Raw genomic sequence first — 23,699 nt, 5'->3', positions numbered from 1 at the left:
TATTAGAGGTTCTCAGCGAATACTTTTTTAGGACATGATCTACTTCCGGAAATACTTAGTTCAGGATATGCGACCATGGTATAATGGTTATGGCATCTAGAGTTGTGCCTAAATGTCCCGTGTTCGATTCCCACTTCCGCCACATTGTTTCCCATTGTTCCTCCCATATCGCTCAGTATAATCTTGTATAATATATAATATAACCATGCATGTACCAATCCTTACTAAAACTGACTACTAACTTACTAAACCTAACCAAAACTAACTCTACTACTAACTACTTACTAACACTAACTTACTAAACCTAACCAATTACTCAACGCTACTCACTCTACTACTAATATGCGCGGCATATTTAAAAATAACAAAAAAACTTGAAATAAATTCGTTGGGGAAGTCAGATCGATTATCATCGTAAGACGTGGGACACTCTTGTACGCCGTAGTACTCGAAGGTTGGCTACTGCTGTAATAGACCGGTATGAGAGACGGCGAACCCTGAACGAGAAAACCTTTTTAATTTTATTTTGAACGACATTATTAAATACCCTGCGCTAAATACCCTACGCTGCGAGGTTTTCTGATGATTTAATTTCTCAATCATTCTATAATTTCTCCTCTGGCTTTCATCTGTAAATAAGAAAACGGAAAAATCGTTACAAAAGCACTGCGAGAAGTGCGAGAGCCAGACAGAATAAAACATTTGATTTCTGCTTGAATGACCAATTAGCGCTAGATGGCCATAGTTGTAAAGGTAATGTAGTGAGACAATCGACAACTAATCCATCCCATACCCGCAAATAAATAAATAAAAAAACGTGATAAATTTTTCTGGGCAATATTAGGTGATGACAGATATTATTTTAAATCAACAGTTATCAACATTGGACACAAATATTAGTCAAACATTTGATCAGACTGAGTAGATCGAGCTTCATAAATTGGCATCACTGCTTTCCTGTTCTGGCGGAAATTCGGCATCGAAATTCTGTATAAATCTTGGGCCTTGGCGGCTTGGCGCGCGATCAGTCTTCGAAGTTCGAAGCATGGAACTGGTGGAGGTTGTGTGTCTCTCCTCTGGTGCCAACCTTTCTACACGGTTGAAATGAGGCAGTCGAATCAACGAAATATTCATCGTTACAGTATTCCCAGATTATATCAGAAAGTATTGTTTCGGCTTCCCAGTCTCTCCATGCAGAAAAGGTGCCATGAAGGAATTTCTTCTGTGTGTCTTGTCAGGGTCATTGTTACACCACATACATGACCCAAACACAACAACAATGAAATAAATAGGCCTGTATGTACAGTGTGACTACACAAATTGCCTCTGCTGGTGGAAAACCAAATAAAGTGAAACCGAGCATTCAATGTTCCCAGTGACATGAATTGCTGAATCTGGTCATAATGTTTCGAACAAGAAAGCAGAGAAATCCCAATCTCCACTCTCCCGTCTACATGTTGATCAACATTAACTTCAGTTCCACACCTGGAGACCAAATATCACTGCAGTTGAAGAAAAAAGTTTGCCAGTGAGAAGAACGTCGTGCCAAAAATCGCAGGACCGTCTACAAGCAACGCAGCTTAGTTGTTTCTGCCTACATGTTTCAGGATTCTAAAAAAATAGCAACTTGATGAGTGAAATAGTTCGATTAAACGCTATCAAACAGAAACCTTTTATAGTTCACATGCAGCAAGATTTTCGGGTAAGAATTATCCAACTCTTAATTGTATGTATTTCTCAAGTAAAAATTACATTTTCTCTATATTATTTTAACAAATTTTCCTCTTTTATTTTGTATGCACTTTATAGGTTCATTTGGTATTGGTCCAGTATTTTAGCCCTGCAGCTCTTCACCCAGCAACAAGATTCACAAATAGGCTACCATCGATCCATAAAGCAGCAAAGTTTCTCCAAGATTTAATTATTCGTCACCAAATTTATTCAAGACATCCTGAATCAGGCGAATATTTCCTGGTAAGTCTATTGGGTCGTGTACGAAAATTGTTTAAATTGCTAATTCCAATTTTCATAAAAAGGTGACGGAAAATTGAAAGACCCAGGAAAGAGCGTTACAAGCGTCACACTCTATCCTGTTACGTATTTGCCACGATGGACAAGCAGCCAAGAGACGGCCCTCTTCCAACAGGAACAGCTGACGAATTTTGTTTCGAGTGTCATCTCTTCCCATTGCAATTGTTGCAGATATTACTACCGCCAACGAATTTAGTCCTCCCGATGGAGAACTTCCCAGCGGCCTTAAATTCAGCTGAGCATGCTGGACTAGACGGATCGGCCCCTGAATCAAAGTGAGTCCCAATGAAAATCCTTAACCTTCTTTCTGTATACACTTCAGCTGACATTTGAGATTAATTTAAATTAATCTCAGATTATCAATTTATCATAGACCAGCGGGAGAGGGGGAGCGTTTGACAGACGAAAGGTTTTTATTGCTTGACAGCTAGGACTTTTTATTTTCAATTCTTACTCATAAGATTGACTTGGACGAGTTCGTTTCGCCTTCCGATTCACACATGCCATTCTGAGCAGCTTTGCAAAAGCTTCTCTCATTAGAAAATGGAATCAAATTGTTTTCCCTTTTTTTCCTGTGGTCCACTTTTTTTTAACGGCATTTGGAGGCTACATCAGTGAATCATTGGATTATTACCTATTTTTGTTTCCTTTTTCTTTTATTTTGCATTCAGCCTCTGAAATATTTCCAATTCAAAATGAAAAACAGTTGAGGTCGTAAATAGAACTCCCCTATTGTGCGGTTGGGTCTAGTGCTTACTGAACCCACAAATAGCCTGTTTTTATTGTTAGTAATGACACATGTGGCCTGACTGTGGTTCTGTCCAAGCCCTAACTCTATGTGCAATAGCTCGGATTGCTTGATTAGGCTCATAAATATGTTCAATTTTTCAAGGCTTACTATTCCTATGGCTCGGGTTCCCATTTACTGCTTACGTAATGGCCCGTGTTGCCAATGCTTTACACTGAATGGATTTCGACGCAAAACTTTTGTGCATAGCTAGGTATTAGCGCAAATGAAATATCTTTCACACTTTATTAACGAACGGCGCTATCCCGAGAATTCCAGCAGCCGAAATTGTATTTTAAGACAACATTACTGAGTATGAAAACAACCAAAAGACCAGCTCAATTTTGGCGCAGGTAATAGTAAACACAAATTGATGAGAAACATATGAGACCTGGAATAGGAAACTGGGGCACTTGAAACAAAAGGATAAAACTTGGAAAATCTTGATTCAAATAGAGACAACAAAAAAATACATAGTTGAGGTTTTGTAATAGCTCCTTCACTTTTGTGCAATTATCTTGAAGACGACGATTTGCCTCTTGCTCGATCTGCCGTCACTTGGGCCAAAAGTCTGCGAGTTATATTCAGGCGTTCCGCCATTGCTGCAGAAAATCAAAATTTAGATTACAAAGTTCCATTATAAAATTCCAAAAATGTCACAGATTCACTTACCAACAGTTGGCGATGTGCACAAGCAGTTCACGAGTTTCAGCAATTTGTCGCTCATCTCTTTTAAAGAATAGACGGAATCCAAATGGACAATGTAACTCCAAATGTTGCGCTTTACTCCGCCGTAATCTTCGTGCTCGGAAAGCATAGCCTCAGCTATTTTGGGCAGATCGTCGTAACAATAATCCGGGTGTTCCAAAATGAAATCCAAAACTTTCATACGGGCCTGCGTAATTTCTTTCCGGGAATGTCGCTCCTTGAAGGGTTTCATTACGTAAGTAATCACGCTAGGCATGTTGTCCATTAACAATTCAATTGTCTCATCTTGTTCGCCGACTTTGAGGGAATCCAACAGCCTGTTGACCAGACTCTTTTCGCCGTAGTCCAGCAACGACAGGAAGATGGAACGAATAATGAGCACGACACCCTGGGGGTCAAACAGCAGGTTTCGTAATTCCTCCCGGCCCAGTTTAGCCGCAGCACATTCCAGAATTTTGTCGAAATCGTACTCGAAATCCGGATAGCGGAATACGGAATCGTCTTTGGCCACGTCGAAATTGAGAATGTGATACCAAATGCTGTTGAACGGTCCTTGACTGGCCGTGTACACCGTGAGGAAATCCAACATTTGGCTTCTGTCGAAATGGTCGAGGTGGTGACGCGTGAGCACCTGGATGCCTCTGATGGTGTCGACACTGAAAAACTTCTTGATCCATTTTTGAACTCCCATCGCCGACATCATTTTGTTGAACGTTTCTTCTTCGATGATGCTGATGCTCTCGAGCGTGTCTGAATCGTGAAAAACGATTTCGTTCAAATGCTGGCAACCTGTTGTTCCCTCCGTGCCATCAATCACGATTTCAGTCAATGTTTTGAACCACTCTCTACTGTTATTAGTGAACTCTTTCACTAAGCAAACGAGAGGGCGCTGCCTCATTATTTGTTTGACAGACGTCAGAATCACCCGGAACATTGGCAATTTGACGAAACGAATGGCAAGCTGAGCGGCCTTGTAGATCATTCCATTGGGGGCGACGTAGAAATCCTGTAGCTGTTTCAAGGGCAATACCTTCATGTTCACAAGTTCTTTGAAGAAGACGAGCAGTTTGCGGCAGATTTCTTCGTGACCGAAAGCGGCGGCCACGAAAAATGAAGTGAAATCTTGACTCTCACGAAAAACCAGGTCATCTACCACTTCCTTGGCCGTCTTCTTCACTTCTTGATTGGTTTCGGTAGGACTCAGACTGTGGCGAAGCGTTTGCAGTATGCGGTCGACAGCTCTCACGTCACCGCGGAATGCAGCTCGGTCGAGTTGGGTCATTCGGTACTGGTCCCGGGCCAACAGCTGATGCAAATTAGTCGGCACGACGTCCGTTTCGTCTAGTGATAGAGATGGTTCGTAATAGCGTCGAAACACTTCCGGATCCCGCAGGAGCACTACATGAGAAAGTGCCTCCAGCACTCTGTTCCGTCCAAGATTTCGTAGAATAACCACCGTCTTCTCCATTTTGCCATTCAGCTGAAAGCTCACGAAATGCGACTCGGATATGTTGAACGTAGCCCTGAACAGGTTGAGAAACGAGGGTTCGCTGGAGTAGGCGGATGACAAGAGTTCAAGATACTGCTTCAGTTCGTTGTCGTAATAATCGTTGCACATGAAAAAGTGAAGTGCAAACTTCATTTGCTTTTCTGCATTCGAACTTGGGTCTTTTAAAATTCGCTTCATAGTCGCCAGGTTCTTTCCCATAAAGTCGAGAACAAGTTTCAGGATCTTCTTCTTTTCTACTTCATTCCATAACAAATCGTCCAGGTAAATTTGCATGGGGTAGTACAAAATGTGATCAAGAATGGTGTTCAATTCGGACTCGCTGGGACTACTGAAATAGCTGAGTAGTCGCTTGTAGGCTTCGCTACTTTGCTCGTAAAAGAATTTGCTGCTGACACGAAACAAAGAGGACATACTTTTTCGAAGTTTAACCGGGTCAATCATCATATCGAGGCAGTCGCAAATGAATTTAAAGAGGTTCGTATTCCTCTGAATGATGGGCACATCCAAAATGTTGGGATCCACAACGTAAACTGATTGCTGTTTGTTGATAATGCCATTCATGAAAGATTTGAAGCGTTCAGGGAATTTGTTCTTGAGGCGTTTGTCAATGATGTTGCGCCACTCTTCATCCTCGTCGACTAACTCTGCCAAAAACGAATCGAAAAACATTTGGACGCCATCGTAGATGCCGTTATTTTTCGTCATCACGACACTGAAAATCAAATCACGAACGACAGACTTATCCAAAAGCCCATTGTGTTTTTCTTGTTCCAAACTGAATCCTTGGAAAAAGAATTTTGCCACCAAATATTCGGCCAAGGTTCGATGCAGGAATTGAACTTTTTCGCCGTTGTGAAATGTCAAACCAAATTTGAGACCGCATTCGGCAATGGCTTTTTCCTCGGCGGCCTTTTCGAATTTTGACTGGTGCTGCGAATTGGGTGGGCACAAGAGATTCACTGTCCCCTGATCGATAAAAATCGTCTCTATGGCCAATTTGGTCAGCTGAAATTCGATCTTCTTGATGAAACTGTCAATAGCGTAGGCCACTATTGGGTTGGGAGCCGACACACTAATCTTTTCTTGGAGAAACACTCGTCGTTTCGTTTCCATCAACCGATTGTACGTGGTGGCCAGATCGAATTTCTGTCCATCAAGCAGTTTCTGGATTTCACTGTCGTTTCTATTTTCTTTTATTATTCCCTGTAGGTCTGACTGGAAGCACTCGGCCATTAAGCGACACTGCAACGGGATTCCGATGAAGGATTTCTCCTTGTCCTTCAGAGTTTGCGACACACGTTGGACGAAATACTCGGAAAACTTGCGGATGACGACGGACTTGTCTTCCAGCTCCTTCAGGTTAGTTTCCCAATACTCGGACAGGTAATCAATCTGGTCCTTTTCGGTGAAGTTCTCCAGACTGTAAGCCAATTGAGACAACTGCAACTGCAACTGGTCCATCATGTGAGGCCGAGTAGTGACAATTAGTTGAACCGATTTGTTGGCGATGATGGCTTTCATCAGGTGAATCGCTTTCTCTTGAAGTTGACTGCTGATTTCGTCGAAACCGTCCAACATGACGACGACCCTATTGTCGCCCATCTTCAGCTGGTGCCTCAATAGCGAACGGGAAAACGCATCGCCACAGTCACGAATGTTGAGTTCGTTGACGAAAAAGTCGATGGTCGTAGAGAAATACTCCTCATCTTCTTCGTTGGACGAGTTATCCTTCATTTTGGGTTCAAATTTCGATAGAATTTCGCAATGATCGACCAAATTAATTCTACTGATCCAGCGAGTTGGTTTTGTTTTCTTAATTGCTTCACAGTAGTGAGATAATACCGTCGACTTTCCGGTTCCGGCACCACCAGAGATGATGACGGCACTATTTTTCAACTTCTTGTCAAAAATCAACTCGTCTTCTGAAATGTTTGCGTTAGCCGGAAGACCCAAGGTGCTTCTATCGCTTAATTTTATTTGAATCTTCTCCCATATCTCCACTTTTCGTTCTTCACTGGCAGACCATTTGATGGCACCTTTGGTATTGAATTTGCATTCGGACATGAGGAGGGTTTTCGAACATTTCATGTCTTCTGCTAAATTCTCCCAAAATTTACTGTCGAACTCAAACGGTAACGCCATCCGCCTCTTGATGTAGAGAGATCGCTCAAAACGTGTCGTGTTGAACGTACGACTGGACGACAATTTTATTCTGCGCCACCAACATTTTGATCGATTCCCAATCCAATACATTTTCAGCCTTGTCCGGCGGGATCAGATCAGATCAGATCAGATCTTTCATTGCATATTCATCACTATGACCCTTTCTGTTAGCATTTAAAAAAATTAAAAATGGAATAGACAACATTTACAAAAAATGGCTCTAATTACCAATACTCACAACAAAAGATGATCCATGTTTGGTTTGTTTGTCTTGAATCGTAATACAATGAACTATGAGGTGTACGTACAGCATTTGACAACGAAATTTACATATGGTAACACTGAGTAAGTTTTCTGAGCTATCTTCAATGTGTATGATGGAATGAGTCAGAACAAAACGCTCGTGATAATAGACTATTTAGTAGACTACCTCAATGCATCTATATAGATGCTGTCTATCTATTGTTTATAAAAAAATATGAAATTTTCATTCAACACAAAAGTGGGGTGTTTAACTTAACTTCCCCAGGGCTATTCGTCTGCCTGTTTAATGGGAGTAGGGAAACATGTTCAAGGCTACAGTTTTCCCACAGTTTGGCGATATACCAATACAATAACATAGTATGGCAACAGTCATGATAAAACTAAAAGTACCCCTTAAAGTACATTTCATGAGATACTCAGCATTATAACAAATGAAATGTTTACTTTTACTTGCATCGTATAATATTGTAAGCCGATGTCATCAATTTTTTCGATTGTGCTGAAACCAGTCATTAAGAATGAATGCCATTATGTCATTATTTCTTCGTCTTCTTGAATTAACTCTAAATGAAATATAAAATTGACAAAAGAAAAGATACAGAACAGAACAGATTGTTTACTTTTCGAAAGAATTGTAATTGAGCACGAACTTACATTAAGTTATACGCCACTGAGTTTCGTTCGCAGCAGGATATTAGTTGAAGAAATAATAAATTTCTGCTGGAAAAAAGTAAAAAACTTGGCCTAGAAATAATTAATCGTCTTGGGTACATAATAATTAAATAAAATGGCAAAAAATTGAAAGTAGAAACGCTTTAGATTTTTATTATTCAACAGAGCAACCAGAGATTGAAATACATGATTGCATGTACCAACATCAATGAATACTAAAAAACACTAGACTTTTTCTGATCACCTACAGAAGTGTGGTGATCAATAGCTGAAATAATGCTCTTCGTAGTCTTCGACAAAATTTTGATCTAAAAGTGACACTAATTAATAAAGATTATTTTGCTATCGATCATTTGAATTTTACCCTTCGATGTACATCAAGATTTGCTGTTTTAAGATCATTTAACTCCTTCTCCAAGTTCAAAATCAAGCATTTAATTTCGTAAATTGACATCATCTCTTTTTCCAATTCAGCTCCTTCAGTGGGAGCTACTTCAGTTTCAATCGACATAGATGACTCTGGTCTGGAATCATGTTCAGAGGGATTCGATGACCCAGATGGGGTATCCATGGCTTGGAGATTAGATGGATCCACATATTCTGCCATGTTGTACCTTGTTAAATAATAAATAATAACCTAAAGAAAATTTGAGGATGTGAATTATTAAAGTTATAAATTGTAGTTCATCAAAAGCAAGAACATTCCTTCAGCATACTATTTTATTTGAGTTCCCACTCTTTTAATTACAAATCCGTTCAACTCTTGCTCGTAAGTCGGAACATCTCAAAGAAACTTTAAATGACACGTGAGTCATGAAGTGCATGAAGTAAGATACGTGTAAATAAAAGTGTAAACTGGCTTCGCCATATAGGTATAACTTAAGACTATGAAATAAATCATCTTTATCAACCCAACTCAGACAGTCACTTACCGCGTAATACAATATAGCAATGGCTAGAGGAATCCGCGATCCTGCAAAGACTGATGAAATTTGAGAACTAAGCTGAACCAGCTGAACTACTTTAACGCCATTACGCCAAAAGGTGACGTATGTTACGGTGACAAAAGAGGGCAGGGCAGCAGTCCACCAATATATAGGCCTAGAACGATAGAACTAATATTTTAAATAACTATGTATACACGGCAACGTTGTTAGCGATTTATAAATATAAATTAAAACTTGAAAATTAAAATCAACATCGGAATCACAATCAACTTACAAATCAAATTGGTTTAAAAAATCAAACTGAACGTGAAATTATGGCAAGTCGTTCGTGCAACAATCCGCAACATTCCACGTATATAAAATAACATCATTTTTAGCTACTAGACATCGGTGTATTTTTAAAAGGGCAGTTCAAGGTCGCCAAAGTCAACATCTGTAAATTGCTGCTTTTGGGTATTAACACTTTAGACAGATCGCACTATTACACATTTACATGAATTATCTTGGGTTTATCCCTCTTCTAATTTAGTGACCACAGGATAAGCTCTTTTATTCTCATTCTCTGTGGATTTTATATTGCGCTTTTTCGGGTCCCCTCTTTACGTATCGCCATGGGCATGGAGAGACCCCTCTCCATACCCCTGGTATCGCTTCCTATATCTAACTCGCTGTTTCTGTTACTTTGTTCAGTCTGGAGGATTCCTTCGAGCTGGATTCTTTTAGCTATTCCTTTGACAACGTACCTCATTTTTAACGTCACCATGCCTAGAGTGCATGAAATCAGATCTCTCGTTAAACTTAGCGCAGATTGCATTAGAAAATCTATTGAAAAAAACAAGTATGCAGGTTACCCACGAGAAGTCAAGCCGAATGTCGATGCGAACGCATTAATTCACGAATTACGTAAGTTTACGACGGAATCGCCATAATTTTCTTTATCGTTTTCATCTAAAATTAATTAATTTGTTTGTGTTTTACTAAATGTATTTAGCCGTTGTTCTTTTGGAGGAAATCATTCGGTCTTTCACTAGCTTCCGAAAAATTATAGATTCAAATGTCCTTATTCAGCTCATCACAGAAAAGCTTCAACATTTAGCTTTTCCTGTTTACTATGACGGTTACTTGCAATTATTTCCCAAGCTTGGAAATTTGTTAATATTGAACATTGAAAACACGGAAGTGGGAGACAAGTGTTTAAAAAGCATTGGGATTCATTGTTCCAAATTACGGTATTTTTAGAATCTTACTTTATTACATTATTACTTTTTCGTATTTCCGAAATCGCCGTTTATTAATTATTACTTTTAAAAACAGATCGTTGAATTTAAATCATTGCCGTAACGTGACAGACACCGGAATTCAATGGCTGTGTAACGTTGATTATCCAGGGATGGGAAACGGAAAATCAGGACTTTGCGAGACCATTAAAAAATTAAGCATTCTTCAAACTGCTGTTACTCAGCAGGGAATTCAAGTGGCGCTCACACATTTACAGTCCTTGAACATCCTTGAAAATTTCAATACTTTGGAAGCCTTGGTAGAGTTGTCCTTATCAACGATAGACTCTAAGCCACCCGGATTATATAATAACAAGTTCTCAATATCTACTCTGTTCACCTCTCCTGATAAGCCCTTCACCTCTCCTGATAAGCCCTACATAAGTAATGGCCTTCATTTGGCACTCTCCTTATGCCATTCAGTAACCGTTGTTTTAATTCATGTAACGAAAGGACTTAAGGACAGTGATCTTTTGTGTTTAATGTCTCTGAAGGTACTTCGCAAACTGAAAATCTTCAAGTCTAACTTGTGGGTACCAAATGACACTGAAATCACTTTTGATGGTGGAGTTGCTCCACTCCTCAAGGTATTTGGAAGATCATTGGAGACTCTTGCGTTGGAGTGTTTCGATTTAATTCGTATTTCTACCATTATGGACTTTTGTCCAAATTTATACGCCTTGTACATGAGTGACGTTACGGGCTCGCTTGAGAACGAACGACACCTCTTCCAATCTGAAAAGAAGCCTCCGGTTTTTAAGGAACTAAAGCAATTAATGTGTATTCTCGATGTACCAGTTGATATTTTGCTTTTTCTGTTGTCCTCCCCTTCACTTGAACGAATTGCAATTTCTTGTTGCGATGTGCTTACTGACGAGATCTTACTGGAGACCGTCAAATGTCAGCACCGATTGAACAACCTTAAAAAGTTTGAGCTAGACAAGTGTGATTCGGTGACGAAACGTGGCATCGATGCGTTATTGAGAAGTGGCTGCATCCCGCTAGAAGTCATCGAAATCTATCGTTGTAAAAATATTGTGGATAAAAACTATGCTGATTGGAACTCCTTAATCGTTAGAAAAAATTGGAATTGTAAAATTACTAGGAAATGGTAATAAAATGTTCGAATCTTGCGTTCACTCTTATAAAAAATCATTTATTTCCTATTATACGTGCACGAACTTCTCGAGTTCTTAGATTTTACTAGCAAATTAAATGTTTGACTAACATCGATACACTGAACCAATGTTTTAAAATCTTACACTACCTTTTGGTTCATCTGAAATCTCATTCTTGACGTTTATTTGTAGATATACCGTCCGTCAATGGAAAGCCATCGCCTTTTTCAGCCAGCCATGGATTACTTCTAACTTTGGACCTTTTCTCTTTAGCGGCAGCAGCGTGTAAGCCATTACTTCCAAAGTGAGGTTATACATGCATTAATAAACTCAAGGTAATTTTTGTAGCGTATTCAGTTAACTATTAATAGTATTATGGCACAATCAAAGCAATCAGAAAGCTAATGTAATAAAAATATGATTAGATGGTTTTACTTATGTGTGTATAGGGAAATTAGACCTGTCGATTTTGCCAGAACTTGTCACCAATGAAGTCTAAAATTATTCATCACAAGGTTGCACCTTGCATCTCAGTTTTACTGTTGCTTTGGTCAGTTGCTCATAAAGCTATAAACCCTAAAAAAGACTGTAGTGTTAGGTTAGTTAATTACAAATAAGGGGGTCAGAAATTACAATAAGGGGGCTCAGTGGTAGAGCATCCGACTGCAGATCGGAATGTCCCTGGTTTAAACCCAGATGCCCCCTATGTCTAATTCAATAGTACCATCTAGAAGATGATTATTAATTAAATGTAGAACCATTAACTCCCGTACATGGGTGTCAAACTCAATCAGAAATACAAAGTGGCTCAATATTGAATGCTGGACATTTGAACGTTTATCCACGTCGTATACCTACCACTATTTCTATTAATTATTTACTGTAATTCTTGCGCAACATTTTTGTTCGTTTAAAATTGGCGGGAGGCTGTGAGGGATTAGAAGTATTGCGAACATTGAACCGCACAAACAGAAGTACTTATATACTATAGAAATCTGTATTCATATTTCATACAAAAAAACTAACCCTGGAATGTGTGTTTCCTTGCCATTAAAACTGTCTTAACTTATATTTAATGTTACTCACAACTTCACAAGCAACCATTAGAAAATAGTGTAACTGTAACTCCCGTTTAGTATTGTGCTTAGTGATTTTATTAAAGAGGTAGATGCATAGTGGAATTTAGTTCAACTCATATTTAATCTAAATGACAATAAAGACCATTATAGAAAGCAAAGAATTTCATATAAATTGATCAAACACCTCAGCCATTCACTCACAAAACTGTAGGCAATAACATTTTGCTTACGTAAAAAAGGGCTTAAAACGATGTAAATCACTAACTAAAGATCTGTTCAGTTGCGCGTTCTAAATCCCAGTCACACGAGGAAAGTGATGCTCGTGCGTTCATTTCTGTTACACCAAGATCTTTTAGTCGCCGAATTTTGTTCTCATAGTCAGGATTAACGGAAGGACCTAGTTGAGACAATTAAGGAGCTAAAATCCCAATTCAGGTAAAAGTAATTGACATGTTCTTGTTCACCCACCTCCTGCATAAGCATTTGCCCAGTGTTGGGCTGTGAGCTGAAAAATCTGAGGCTTATCTTTGCATTGCCAAGCAACTACTGCATCTTGAGGATCATCTGGTTCTGGTGAGGCCAATAATAATTGCAACGATAGGAGTGCAGTTCGTAGAGTCATAACAGCAGCCCATTGATGCTATATTGACATATGGCATTAAGAATTATTTTAACCTATTTATTAAGAAATTACTTTTAGGCAGATAGCTCCAGTAACTGAAGAAACATTCGGATGCCAAATTTTGGTGACAAACCGATAATTGGGAGAGACAAAAGGATATCTCTCAGGAACCTTGATTTCTAATTGGAATCTTGCACCTTCATATGGAGTATCAGGTGGACCAGCTATCTCTCCCTTCAATTCAGCAAAACTTTCGCCGACCAGTTCAACATGGTTAGAACACCATGCGACCTAACAGAAATAGAATGCGTAATGATGTTTTTAAAAGTCATTTAAAAAAACTGTACATTTCAAATGTCACAATTACCTCATCACTGTTTAAAAGTTCTTTCAATTCGTGTTTAATACGGTGCACAGTGATGTATCTATGATATTCTATGTTCCCAGATCCCCCAGATCTGATTCCTTGAGGATGAGATACTTGCTGGTCATTGGGATCAGCCATCTTTTGTAACCTGTCAAATATCAATCTAAAAAAATACAAATAGAATTATCAAATCAGTAAGTGATTGCAACTTCAGTTCAACTACATCAACTCAACAGTCAGTCACTCACGGTCACTCACCGTAATACCAATAGTATCAAAGAGACGAGTAGTGGACGCGATTCTGAAGACTAATGAAATGGAACTGCAATGTCCCCAATGTACAGGATTACGATGACACGTGAGGGTAGGGCACATACACGTAAACGTCATCAGAAAAATTCAGAATTACCATGGCCTACTTAACTACTAGGCCGGCGGTAGAGCTATAGCGGTCAGATTTCCAGCAAGGTTAGCCTAGGCTGTTTCATTTTACACTTTTTTTTTTTATTTTGCGGGGGACGCTTAGTATATCTTGCGTGTTACTTAAAAAATAAGTTCTGTAAAAAAAATAAAAAAAAAAAAATTAATTTTAGCACCCGCGCCGACGAAAAAACTGAAAAAAACCCGAAAAAATTTGACTTTTTTTGCAAAAACTCAAGTTTTTTTTAATTTTTTTAATCCAACGCTTAATACATTAATTATTACTTGGTACTTAATAGTTATACCAAGTTTAGTTAAAAAATAACGTTATTTAAGACCTGCGCCAGTCCAAAACCTAACTGGCATATACCCACAATTAGGCGTATACATGTCAATGTAAAAAAAGAGAGTGTGTTAATTGGCGTCTGTAAGTGATCAAAAATGTATTATTCATTGATTTTTCATATTCACTTACCCTGCTAAAAGTCTAGTCAACAGGGTAAGCGTTTGCGTGGACGGGAATGGGTCAAAATGACCTCACAGACGGGCATAGAAGGCGGCCTTAACGGCGACAAGTTGCCATAATGGGTAACAGCATAGCCGGGGTAGCAGCTTTGTAACAGTTGCTAGATTTATACGATGGCTTTAACCAATCAGGCAATGCTGATTTCTCAATGAATAATACATTTTTGATCACTTACAGACGCCAATTAACACACTCTCTTTTTTTACATTGACATGTATACGCCTAATTGTGGGTATATGCCAGTTAGGTTTTGGACTGGCGCAGGTCTTAAATAACGTTATTTTTTAACTAAACTTGGTATAACTATTAAGTACCAAGTAATAATTAATGTATTAAGCGTTGGATTGAAAAAATTAAAAAAAACTTGAGTTTTTGCAAAAAAAGTCAAATTTTTTCGGGTTTTTTTCAGTTTTTTCGTCGGCGCGGGTGCTAAAATTAATTTTTTTTTTAAATTTTTTTTTCAGAACTTATTTTTTAAGTAACACGCAAGATATACTAAGCGTCCCCCGCAAAATTCAAAAAAAAGTGTAAAATGAAACAGCCTAGGTTAGCCATGGACTACTTAAGCTAGAGGACGGGTCTCTTCGACAAATCCTATGTCGGCTACCATTTTTTTTTGTTACTTTAATGAATCGAGCTTCAAAAATGAGCTAGCGTCTATTAAATTATCCCTATGCGGGAATTATTTAATTTCGGTGATATTTTAATTAGAAATTGACGTAGGTGTTCGTTGGTTGTCGCCGCCTAGCGGTGATTGTTGGTTGACCACTCTGTGATTCTCTGGTTTTGGTTTGGTTTGGTATGATTAGGTGCGTCTGCTATCTGTGATTCTCTGGTGATTCAGGAATGGAATGGATTCTGTTTGTTTTCTTTCTAAAAACCATGGAAGAGTTTAGAATTCTTGGCGCTAGGTGGAGACAACCAACGAACACCTCTCCCGTCCTCTCAAAATTAAAACGCAAATATCTTTTAATTTAATATATTCACAAGAAATGTGCATTGGAGACTTATAATAGCTTTTTAAATCTCTATCGATTGACCCTTCTTCAAAAATTATGATTAAAAATCCACCCGACAAGCTATAACGCGGCGGGATAGGACGAGAGACCCGTCCTCTAGCTTAAGTAGTCCATGGTACCGGCTAGGTTTAAAGAAGGGGATGGGGGGAAAAAGTTACACTTGAGATAGATCGACTACACCTTTAGATGAATTATCTTTGGTTTATCCCCCTCTCTTATATTAATGACAAAGGATAAGCTCTTTTCTTCTAATTCTCCATTGTGGGTTTTATCGTTTTATGTTTCTCTCTGTTTCGGGTCCCTATATTTATCTTTATGTAACTGGCTGTTTCTGTTCTTTTATCCAGTCTGGAGGATTCCTTCGAGTTGGATTCTTTTAGCTATCCCTTTGACAACGTACCCCATTCTAAACGTTGCATTATGGCAAGTCGTTCGTGCAACAATCCGCAACATTCCACGTATATAAAATAACATCATTTTTAGCTACTAGACATCGGTGTATTTTAAAAAAGTGCAGTTCAAGGTCGCCAAAGTCAACATCTGCTGCTTTTGGGTATTAACACTTTAGACAGATCGCACTATTACACATTTACATGAATTATCTTGGGTTTATCCCTCTTCTAATTTAGTGACCACAGGATAAGCTCTTTTATTCTCATTCTCTGTGGATTTTATATTGCGCTTTTTCGGGTCCCCTCTTTACGTATCGCCATGGGCATGGAGAGACCCCTCTCCATACCCCTGGTATCGCTTCCTATATCTAACTCGCTGTTTCTGTTACTTTGCTCAGTCTGGAGGATTCCTTCGAGCTGGATTCTTTTAGCTATTCCTTTGACAACGTACCTCATTTTTAACGTCACCATGCCTAGAGTGCATGAAATCAGATCTCTCGTTAAACTTAGCGCAGATTGCATTAGAAAATCTATTGAAAAAAACAAGTATGCAGGTTACCCACGAGAAGTCAAGCCGAATGTCGATGCGAACGCATTAATTCACGAATTACGTAAGTTTACGACGGAATCACCAATAATTTTCTTTATCGTTTTCATGTAAAATTAATTAATTTGTTTTTGTTTCACTAAATGTATTTAGCCGTTGTTCTTTTGGAGGAAATCATTCGGTCTTTCACTAGCTTCCGAAAAATTATAGATTCAAATGTCCTTATTCAGCTCATCACAGTACGGCTTCAACATTTATCTTTTACTGGTTACTATGACGGTTACTTGAAATTATTTCCGAATCTGGGAAATTTGCTAATATTGAACCTTGAAAACACAGATGTGAGAGACAAGTGTTTAAAAAGCATTGGGATTCATTGTTCCAAATTAAGGTATTTTTAGAATCTTACTTTATTACTTTATTACTTTTTCGTATTTCCGAAATCGCCGTTTATTAATTATAACTTTTAAAAACAGATCGTTGAATTTAAATCATTGCCGTAACGTGACAGACACCGGAATTCAATGGCTGTGTAACGTTGATTATCCGGGGATGGTAAATGGAAAATCGGGACTTTGCGAGACCATTAAAAAATTAAGCATTTGTTGCACTGCTGTTACTCAGCAGGGAATTAAAGTGGCGCTCACACATTTACAGTCCTTGAACATCCTTGAAAATTTCAATACTTTGGAAGCCTTCATAGAGTTGTCCTTATCAACGATAGACTCTAAGCCACCCGGATTATATAATAACAAGTTCTCAATATCTACTCTGTACACCTCTCCTGATAAGCCCTACATAAGTAATGGCCTTCATTTGGCACTCTCCTTATGCCATTCAGTAACCGTTGTTTTAATTCATGTAACGAAAGGACTTAAGGACAGTGACCTTTTGTGTTTAATGTCTTTGAAGGTGCTTCGCAAACTGAAAATCTTCAAGTGTAACTTTTGGGTACCAAATGACACTGAAATCACTTTTGATGGTGGGGTTGCTCCACTCCTCAAGGTATTTGGAAGATCATTGGAGACTCTTGCGTTGGAGTGTATCGATTTAATTCGTATTTCTACCATTATCGACTTTTGTCCAAATTTATACGCCTTGTACATGAGTGACGTTACGGGCTCGCTTGAGAACGAACGACACCTCTTCCAATCTGAAAAGAAGCCGCCGGTTTTTAAGGAACTAAAGCAATTAATTTGTATTCTCGATGTACCAGTTGATATTTTGCTTTTTCTGTTGTCCTTCCCTTCACTGGAACACATTGTAATTTCTTGTTGCGATGTGCTTACTGACGAGATCTTACTGGAGACCGTCAAAGGTCAGCACCGATTCAACAATTTTAAAAAGTTTGAGCTAGACAAGTGTGATTCGGTGACGAAACGTGGCATCGATGCGTTATTGAGAAGTGGCTGCATCCCGCTAGAAGTCATCGAAATCTATCGTTGTAAAAATATTGTGGATCAAAACTATGCTGATTGGAACTCCCTAATCGCTAATAAAAATTGGAATTGTAAAATTATCAGGAAATCGAAATAAAATGTTTGAATCTTGCATTCACTTTTTCACACGTGCACTAACTTCTCGTGCTGTTCTTATATTTTTTTAGCAAATTAAATTTTCAGGCCGGTGAAAACAGCGGTTAAAGATTTATAGAAATAGGTCTGATAATGGGAAAAAGGGGGTTCCTAAAGTATTTAATAGTATAGTCTAGAGAAGACGTAAAAATATGAAATAAAAAAAACAATATGGGGAATATCTAAGATAAATTTACAAATCAAAACAATATTGAAATGTAAATTGGTTTAATTTAAAACTTACGTTGTGTGAAGCCTCGCCGTCAGTAGCGACTAGGGAGACGAGAGGAAAAGCAATTCTTTTCAGATCAGATGACGCGCCACCATACGGCATAGGACGATCATGTCGTTGACCATTCCTCTTAGCCCTATGCCAGTTCGTAGTCTTTACCCTCTTTTAGTCTGTGCCATTAGTTTCCTTGTATGGGTGTTAACTTAATCAGAAATGCAAAGTGGTTCGATATGGAATGCTGGATATTTGGACGTAGTATATTGCTATTTCTGTTAATTGTTTACTGTAATTCTTACTCAAAATTTTTGTTCGTTTAAAATTGGCGCTTGGCGGGGAGGCTTTGAGCCTGTGAGGGAGCAGAAGTACATTTGACAATGCCTCAATGGCGCTACCCAGTAGCTAATGGCTGCACAAAATATAGTTCTTACCGGTTCTTACTTTTGTAATCGTCCTGTAGCCTAGTGTCTCAGTGTCTCCCAAACTTTCCAATCTACAATCTCTTCTTAGATATACGTGCTGTTGTATAGAAGGTAAATAACCTTATAACTAAGAATAGCAATAGCATGGAATAGCATGATTATGAGGGCTGTAATGAAAGGTAAACTGCAATCATTTGATCCTGATTGGCACTTCTATGTAAAGCTCCCTCAATGCATGGCATACATTTTTGATTTACAATCCAGCAATCCAGCTTTCCCTTATTCTTCTTTGTGCAGATTTGAATCCTGACTCCTGAGCCAGCCTTCATCATCAAGAATAACAAATGTGCCAAGTTTCGCTTAGTGTTGGTATCTTAAATCCATTAGCAATAGTCCCAACTTCTTTGATACCAGACTGTAAATATTAATTTTGTAATGCTATTACTGAATTCATTTGCTTGTGTATTTTAATTTGCATGTCTTGTAAAAGTGTGTGTGCAGTAGCTTTATACATAAAACACTTAATGTTCTTCCATTTATGAAAATGAATTTACATGTACCCAACATATCTCAATTTCAACTTTCCTATAATATTTTGCATAACATTTATTTTAACTTTCTAAAAAGTAGATAAACATCGTCCTGTTTCATTGGAGGATCCATCGACGTCGGGCGATTCAAATCTCTTCTTCCCCTCCTTTAAATCCCATCTCTTTCCTCGTGTACAAACCATGTGAACGTGGATGTATTCACGAGGACACCCTTCCTTCTATACCGTGTATGGCGTGTTCAACTTTCCTGCAGCTGGAGAACTTGGAGTTGCCTGGCTGTATTTCCCAGGTTGAAAGGTAGGGGAAATTTGAATTATTTTCCCTTTTTTTCGGTGGCGTCTTTTACGAGAGAACTTTTTTTTCTTTTTTCTCGTTTCTTTGGGTTAGCATACGTTTTGACAAAACTTTTGTTATGATTGCAATCGCATAAGGAATAATTATGTCTTGATTGTGAGTCATCTTTTACTTTTCAGCTTGGAAAATAGGGAAAAGTTGAGGTCGTAAATAAAACTACTAAATTGTGCCTATGAGTTTAGCCCTTTCTGAACGCAAGAATAGCCTGTTGTTATTGTTCGTGCAGAAACACGTTTTATCTGACTGTGGTTCTATGCAAAAATGGAACTGTTTGCATAGCTTGATTAGGCTCATTAACATGCTCAATTTTCTCATGCTTTCTAAATTGGCTATTGGCTCGCGTTCTCATTTACTACTTGGGCTACGTACTGGTCCGTGTTTCTAGTATTTTACGCTGAATGAGTTCAAGGTTAGTCTGTTGAAGGTTAGGTGACACATCTGCTTGTAGCGGATATTTTAGATTTTATTAAGAAGGCGTTCAAACAGATATTTCATACGAAAATGCGCTTTCAGGTCGGGCTGTAATACAAATGGAAGAAATGAAAACATCTGATAAGAATAATTTAGAAAGGACACATAGAACCCAGTTAGTCTCGTAATTATTTCAGGTCCCAGTAATCAAAGAGAAACGTCTGTTTTGCAAGTTTCGTCCAAGAACTAATCGACTTGGCGCTGAACTTTTTTTTCGATCTTTGACGGTCAAATAGTTGAGCATCTTCTCCAGCAATTTTTGCTTTCCTCTCAGTGCAGGATAAAATATGACGGGTCTTTCTCCGTCGTTATGGAGCACCAAATCTTTAATGGATTTTGAGCCCAGTTTCTCTGAGAGGCACTTCATGAATTTGTCCATTTTTGCAATGTCGGCCGTATTGCGATCATGTCATGCGTGGGTTAATAGCTCACCCCAAATGCTACACTTTTTTTCTTCTTGAATGTGCTATACTATTGGAATAATTAAATCAAATGATGTTATATTTTGAACAAATTGTTGAAGTTGAGTATCGTTGCTATAACTGAGAAAAACTATCAAAGTATTAAATCTATTGTAACAATCAAATGTATCAAATATCTTGAAATGGGTTTGGGGGTTTTGAAACGCTCGATCTATTAACCCAGGTGCGTTTATTTCCATGATTTGTTGAATGTCTTCTCTGATTTCTTTTGGCAAAATTTCCAGCCGGGCGTCGATATCTTCTCCGCACAGCACAGCTTTTAGTAAAGGAATTTTATCAGTTATATGAAGTAGAATTGTTTTGAGGGCATCCGAACCTAACATGTCAGCTTTCTCCGACACGAGTTTCAATATTTCTTTTATCTTTTCTTCATTGTGACAATATTCAAATATGTAACTCCATACGCTACGTACGTCGTTTTACGCCTATATTACGTAAGAACGTGATTGTCTTGACGAATTCCTCTAGTTGAACTTCACTTCCGTGATGTAGATAAAACCGCAAGACATTATAGTCCATCTGCGCGACATTTCAATTGGAATAAGCTACCGTGAATGGGCCTGTTGATGGTCTTCGTTTTCGTTGGGGAATTTGACTGTTTTGAAATGGACGACGGGTTCAACACGACAAAAAAAAGGAATTATTGGAAAAGAAAAAAAAAAAAAAAAAAAAAGAAAAAACAATTGCCTACATATGTTCAGAAAATCTCCCCAAAAAACGTAACACTGAGTGTTCGGCTCAAGAGCAAACGTTTAACTGACTCCTTATGTTTGTGATTGGGAAATGGGAAAGAAGGCTTTATTAGGCAAAGCCGCAAAGCACAGCTAGAAGGCGGAGGAAGCTACCACATTGTGTAATACAACATCTAGTGCTACCGTTTTGCGTGTGATGTGTCAAACAGAGCGGAAGAAAAATTGGGTTCTAACAAAGGATCCCAAATGCACAGATTTTTCATTTGTTCGTAGATTTTCGTAAACTGTTTAACCTTCGGAACTTTGGAGGGATTCGTTACCTTGAACAGAATTCTTTGTGCTTGATATTAATTATTATAATAACTCTAATGTAATACCCTCGATCCCAGTATTAGAGAGAGAAAAGACACTAGAAATCAGATACGGACTGTAGAACAGGTTGTGCAACATTGGATTAATTCTTCTGTTTTTTTTCCCACCTCCATTTAAAAATTTTTTGAGATTTTTAAATTATTAAAATAGACTTTTTATTTTTTGTAGTTACAAATTCTCTTCAACGTCCATTTCATATGGATAAGTTCTAACTTCTAATCGGTTCCGGGAACCGGAAAGGTAGGGAACCAGGTTCCCTACCTACAAAACTAACCGTTGTCTTGTTTTTAATCCAGTCTGAACAATTCCTTCAAACTGGATTCTTTTCCATCGCATCCGATCGCATCCCATTCTAAACGTTGCAATGCCTAGAGTGCATGAAATCGGATCTCTCGTTAAACTTAGCGCAGATTGCATTAGAAAATCTGTTGATAAAAACAAGTATGCAGGTTACCCACTAGAAGTCAAGCCGAATGTCGATGCGAACGCATTAATTCATGAATTACGTAAGTTTACCAAGGAATCACCAATAATTTTCTTTATCTCGTTTTTATCTAAAATTAATTAATTTGTTCACGATTACTAAATGTATTTAGCCGTTGTTCTTTTGGAGGAAATCATTCGGTCTTTCACTAGCATCCGACAACTTATAGATGCAAATGTCCTTGTTCGGCTCATCACAGAAAAGCTTCAACATTTATCTTTTCCTGTTTACTATGACGGTTACTTGAAATTATTTCCCAAGCTTGGAAATTTGTTAATATTGAACCTTGAAAACACAGTAGTGGGAGACCCATGTTTACAAAGCATTGGGATTCATTGTTCCAAATTAAGGTATTTCAGCTTACTTAATTACATTATTATTTTTCTTTTTCTAGAATAAATCACCGTTTATTAATTATTACTTTTAAAAACAGATCGCTGGATTTAACTCATTGCCGTAACGTGACAGACACCGGAATTCAATGGCTGTGTAACGTTGATTATCCGGGGTTGGGAAATGAAAAATCAGGACTTTGCGAGACCATTAAAAAATTAAGCATTCTTCATACGGGTGTTACTCAGCAAGGAATTCAAGTGGCGCTCACACATTTACAGTCTTTGAACATCCTTGAAAGTTTTGATATTTTGGAAGCCTTGGCAGAGTTGGCCTCATCAACGATAGCCTCTAAGCCACCCGGATTATATAATGATAAGTTCTCAATATCTACTCTGTACACCTCTCCTGATAAGCCCTATTTAAGTAATAGCCTTTGTTTGGCACTCTCCTTATGCAATTCAGTAAATCTTGTTTTAATTCATTTAACGAAGGGTCTGAAAGACAGTGATCTTTTGTGTTTAATGTCTCTGAAGGTTCTTCGCAAACTGAAAATCTTCAAGTCTAACATTTGGGTACCAAATGACACTGAAATCACTTTTGATGGTGGAGTTGCTCCACTCCTCAAGGTATTTGGAAGATCGTTGGAGACTCTTGCGTTGGAGTGTTTGGATTTAATTCGTATTTCTACCATTATCGACTTTTGTCCAAATTTAAAGTTCTTGGGCATCAGAGACGTTACGGGCTCGCTTGAGAACGAAAGACACCTCTTCCAATCTGAAAAGAAGCCTCCTGTTTTCAAGGAACTAAAGCAATTATTTTGTATTCTCGATGTACCAGTTGATATTTTGCTTTTTCTGTTGTCCTCCCCTTCACTGGAACACATTGGAATTTCTTGTTGCGATGTGCTTACAGATGAGATCTTACTGGAGACCATCAAATGTCAGCACCGATTGAACAACCTTAAAAAGTTTGAGCTAGACAAGTGTGATTCGGTGACGAAACGGGGCATCGATGCGTTATTGAGAAATGGCTGCAACCCGCTAGAAATCATCGATATCTATCGATGTAAAAATATTGTGGATAAAAACTATGCTGATTGGAACTCCCTAATCGCTAATAAAAATTGGAATTGTAAAGTTACAAGGAAATCGAAATAAAATGTTCGAATCTTGCATCCTCTTTTATCAAAAATCATTTCTTTCCTATTTTACGTGCACGAACTTCTAGTGTTCTTAGATTTTACTAGCAAATTAATTGTTTGACCAATATCAATACACTGAACC

The 23,699-nt window shown here is 38.3% G+C and overlaps 5 protein-coding genes and 1 long non-coding RNA gene across 9 annotated transcripts; 2 read left to right on the top strand and 4 right to left on the bottom strand.

Moving 5' to 3' along the window:
• The first annotated feature begins 1,026 nt into the window (after window positions 1-1,026).
• Window positions 1,027-23,590, top strand: LOC124328518 (dynein regulatory complex subunit 6-like). 4 transcript variants are annotated; one of them, XM_046787324.1, is made up of 6 exons: window positions 1,027-1,702; window positions 1,810-1,974; window positions 2,037-2,306; window positions 21,893-22,102; window positions 22,193-22,430; window positions 22,514-23,590. In XM_046787324.1, exons 4-6 carry the CDS (start codon window positions 21,961-21,963, stop codon window positions 23,571-23,573), a joined length of 1,440 nt encoding a protein of 479 aa, XP_046643280.1. In that variant the 5' UTR covers window positions 1,027-1,702; window positions 1,810-1,974; window positions 2,037-2,306; window positions 21,893-21,960; the 3' UTR covers window positions 23,574-23,590. The 4 variants fall into 4 exon arrangements, with proteins under 4 accessions (XP_046643280.1, XP_046643279.1, XP_046643283.1 ...); XM_046787323.1 differs by having other exon boundaries at window positions 1,810-1,978; XM_046787327.1 differs by lacking the exons at window positions 1,027-1,702; window positions 1,810-1,974; window positions 2,037-2,306 and adding an exon at window positions 6,324-6,395.
• Window positions 3,176-7,261, bottom strand: LOC124328486. Its single transcript, XM_046787262.1, has 2 exons — window positions 3,491-7,261; window positions 3,176-3,420 (listed from the first exon to the last, which is right to left on the bottom strand). Exons 1-2 carry the CDS (start codon window positions 7,176-7,178, stop codon window positions 3,332-3,334), a joined length of 3,777 nt encoding a protein of 1,258 aa, XP_046643218.1. The 5' UTR covers window positions 7,179-7,261; the 3' UTR covers window positions 3,176-3,331.
• Window positions 8,279-9,101, bottom strand: LOC124328595. The gene is made up of 3 exons (XM_046787451.1): window positions 9,068-9,101; window positions 8,500-8,772; window positions 8,279-8,443 (listed from the first exon to the last, which is right to left on the bottom strand). Exons 2-3 carry the CDS (start codon window positions 8,740-8,742, stop codon window positions 8,351-8,353), a joined length of 336 nt encoding a protein of 111 aa, XP_046643407.1. The 5' UTR covers window positions 8,743-8,772; window positions 9,068-9,101; the 3' UTR covers window positions 8,279-8,350.
• Window positions 9,782-11,492, top strand: LOC124328517. Its single transcript, XM_046787322.1, has 3 exons — window positions 9,782-9,985; window positions 10,074-10,311; window positions 10,397-11,492. Exons 1-3 carry the CDS (start codon window positions 9,844-9,846, stop codon window positions 11,472-11,474), a joined length of 1,458 nt encoding a protein of 485 aa, XP_046643278.1. The 5' UTR covers window positions 9,782-9,843; the 3' UTR covers window positions 11,475-11,492.
• LOC124328652 lies at window positions 10,603-22,870 on the bottom strand. The gene is made up of 2 exons (XR_006916421.1): window positions 22,817-22,870; window positions 10,603-10,699 (listed from the first exon to the last, which is right to left on the bottom strand). It is a non-coding gene; the product is annotated as an uncharacterized LOC124328652 (long non-coding RNA).
• LOC124328573 (ubiquitin-conjugating enzyme E2-22 kDa-like) lies at window positions 12,708-13,978 on the bottom strand. The gene is made up of 5 exons (XM_046787426.1): window positions 13,804-13,978; window positions 13,546-13,708; window positions 13,251-13,469; window positions 13,025-13,196; window positions 12,708-12,953 (listed from the first exon to the last, which is right to left on the bottom strand). The coding sequence occupies exons 2-5, from the start codon at window positions 13,681-13,683 to the stop codon at window positions 12,817-12,819; spliced, it is 666 nt and encodes a 221-aa protein (XP_046643382.1). The 5' UTR covers window positions 13,684-13,708; window positions 13,804-13,978; the 3' UTR covers window positions 12,708-12,816.
• Window positions 23,591-23,699: the final 109 nt, after the last annotated feature.

The sequence above is a fragment of the Daphnia pulicaria genome, chromosome 3 (genome assembly GCF_021234035.1).
Source record: "Daphnia pulicaria isolate SC F1-1A chromosome 3, SC_F0-13Bv2, whole genome shotgun sequence".
Taxonomy (NCBI): Eukaryota; Metazoa; Arthropoda; class Branchiopoda; order Diplostraca; family Daphniidae; genus Daphnia; species Daphnia pulicaria.
The sequence above is the reverse complement of the archived record's forward strand: the minus strand, read 5'-3'. Positions and strand labels throughout refer to the sequence as shown.

Coding starts and splice junctions, on each gene's coding strand:
- LOC124328486 (XM_046787262.1), bottom strand. CDS start 7,178: ATGGCGTTACCGTTTGAGTTCGACAGTAAATTTTGGGAGAATTTAGCA. Junction 3,421..3,490: donor GTGCACATCGCCAACTGTTG/GTAAGTGAATCT, acceptor GATTTTCTGCAG/CAATGGCGGAACGCCTGAAT.
- LOC124328595 (XM_046787451.1), bottom strand. CDS start 8,742: ATGGCAGAATATGTGGATCCATCTAATCTCCAAGCCATGGATACCCCA. Junction 8,444..8,499: donor ATCTTGATGTACATCGAAGG/GTAAAATTCAAA, acceptor TGTCACTTTTAG/ATCAAAATTTTGTCGAAGAC.
- LOC124328517 (XM_046787322.1), top strand. CDS start 9,844: ATGCCTAGAGTGCATGAAATCAGATCTCTCGTTAAACTTAGCGCAGAT. Junction 9,986..10,073: donor CGCATTAATTCACGAATTAC/GTAAGTTTACGA, acceptor AAATGTATTTAG/CCGTTGTTCTTTTGGAGGAA. Junction 10,312..10,396: donor ATTCATTGTTCCAAATTACG/GTATTTTTAGAA, acceptor TTTTAAAAACAG/ATCGTTGAATTTAAATCATT.
- LOC124328573 (XM_046787426.1), bottom strand. CDS start 13,683: ATGGCTGATCCCAATGACCAGCAAGTATCTCATCCTCAAGGAATCAGA. Junction 13,470..13,545: donor AACTTTTAAACAGTGATGAG/GTAATTGTGACA, acceptor TATTTCTGTTAG/GTCGCATGGTGTTCTAACCA. Junction 13,197..13,250: donor CTGGAGCTATCTGCCTAAAA/GTAATTTCTTAA, acceptor ATGTCAATATAG/CATCAATGGGCTGCTGTTAT.
- LOC124328518 (XM_046787324.1), top strand. CDS start 21,961: ATGCCTAGAGTGCATGAAATCGGATCTCTCGTTAAACTTAGCGCAGAT. Junction 22,103..22,192: donor CGCATTAATTCATGAATTAC/GTAAGTTTACCA, acceptor AAATGTATTTAG/CCGTTGTTCTTTTGGAGGAA. Junction 22,431..22,513: donor ATTCATTGTTCCAAATTAAG/GTATTTCAGCTT, acceptor TTTTAAAAACAG/ATCGCTGGATTTAACTCATT.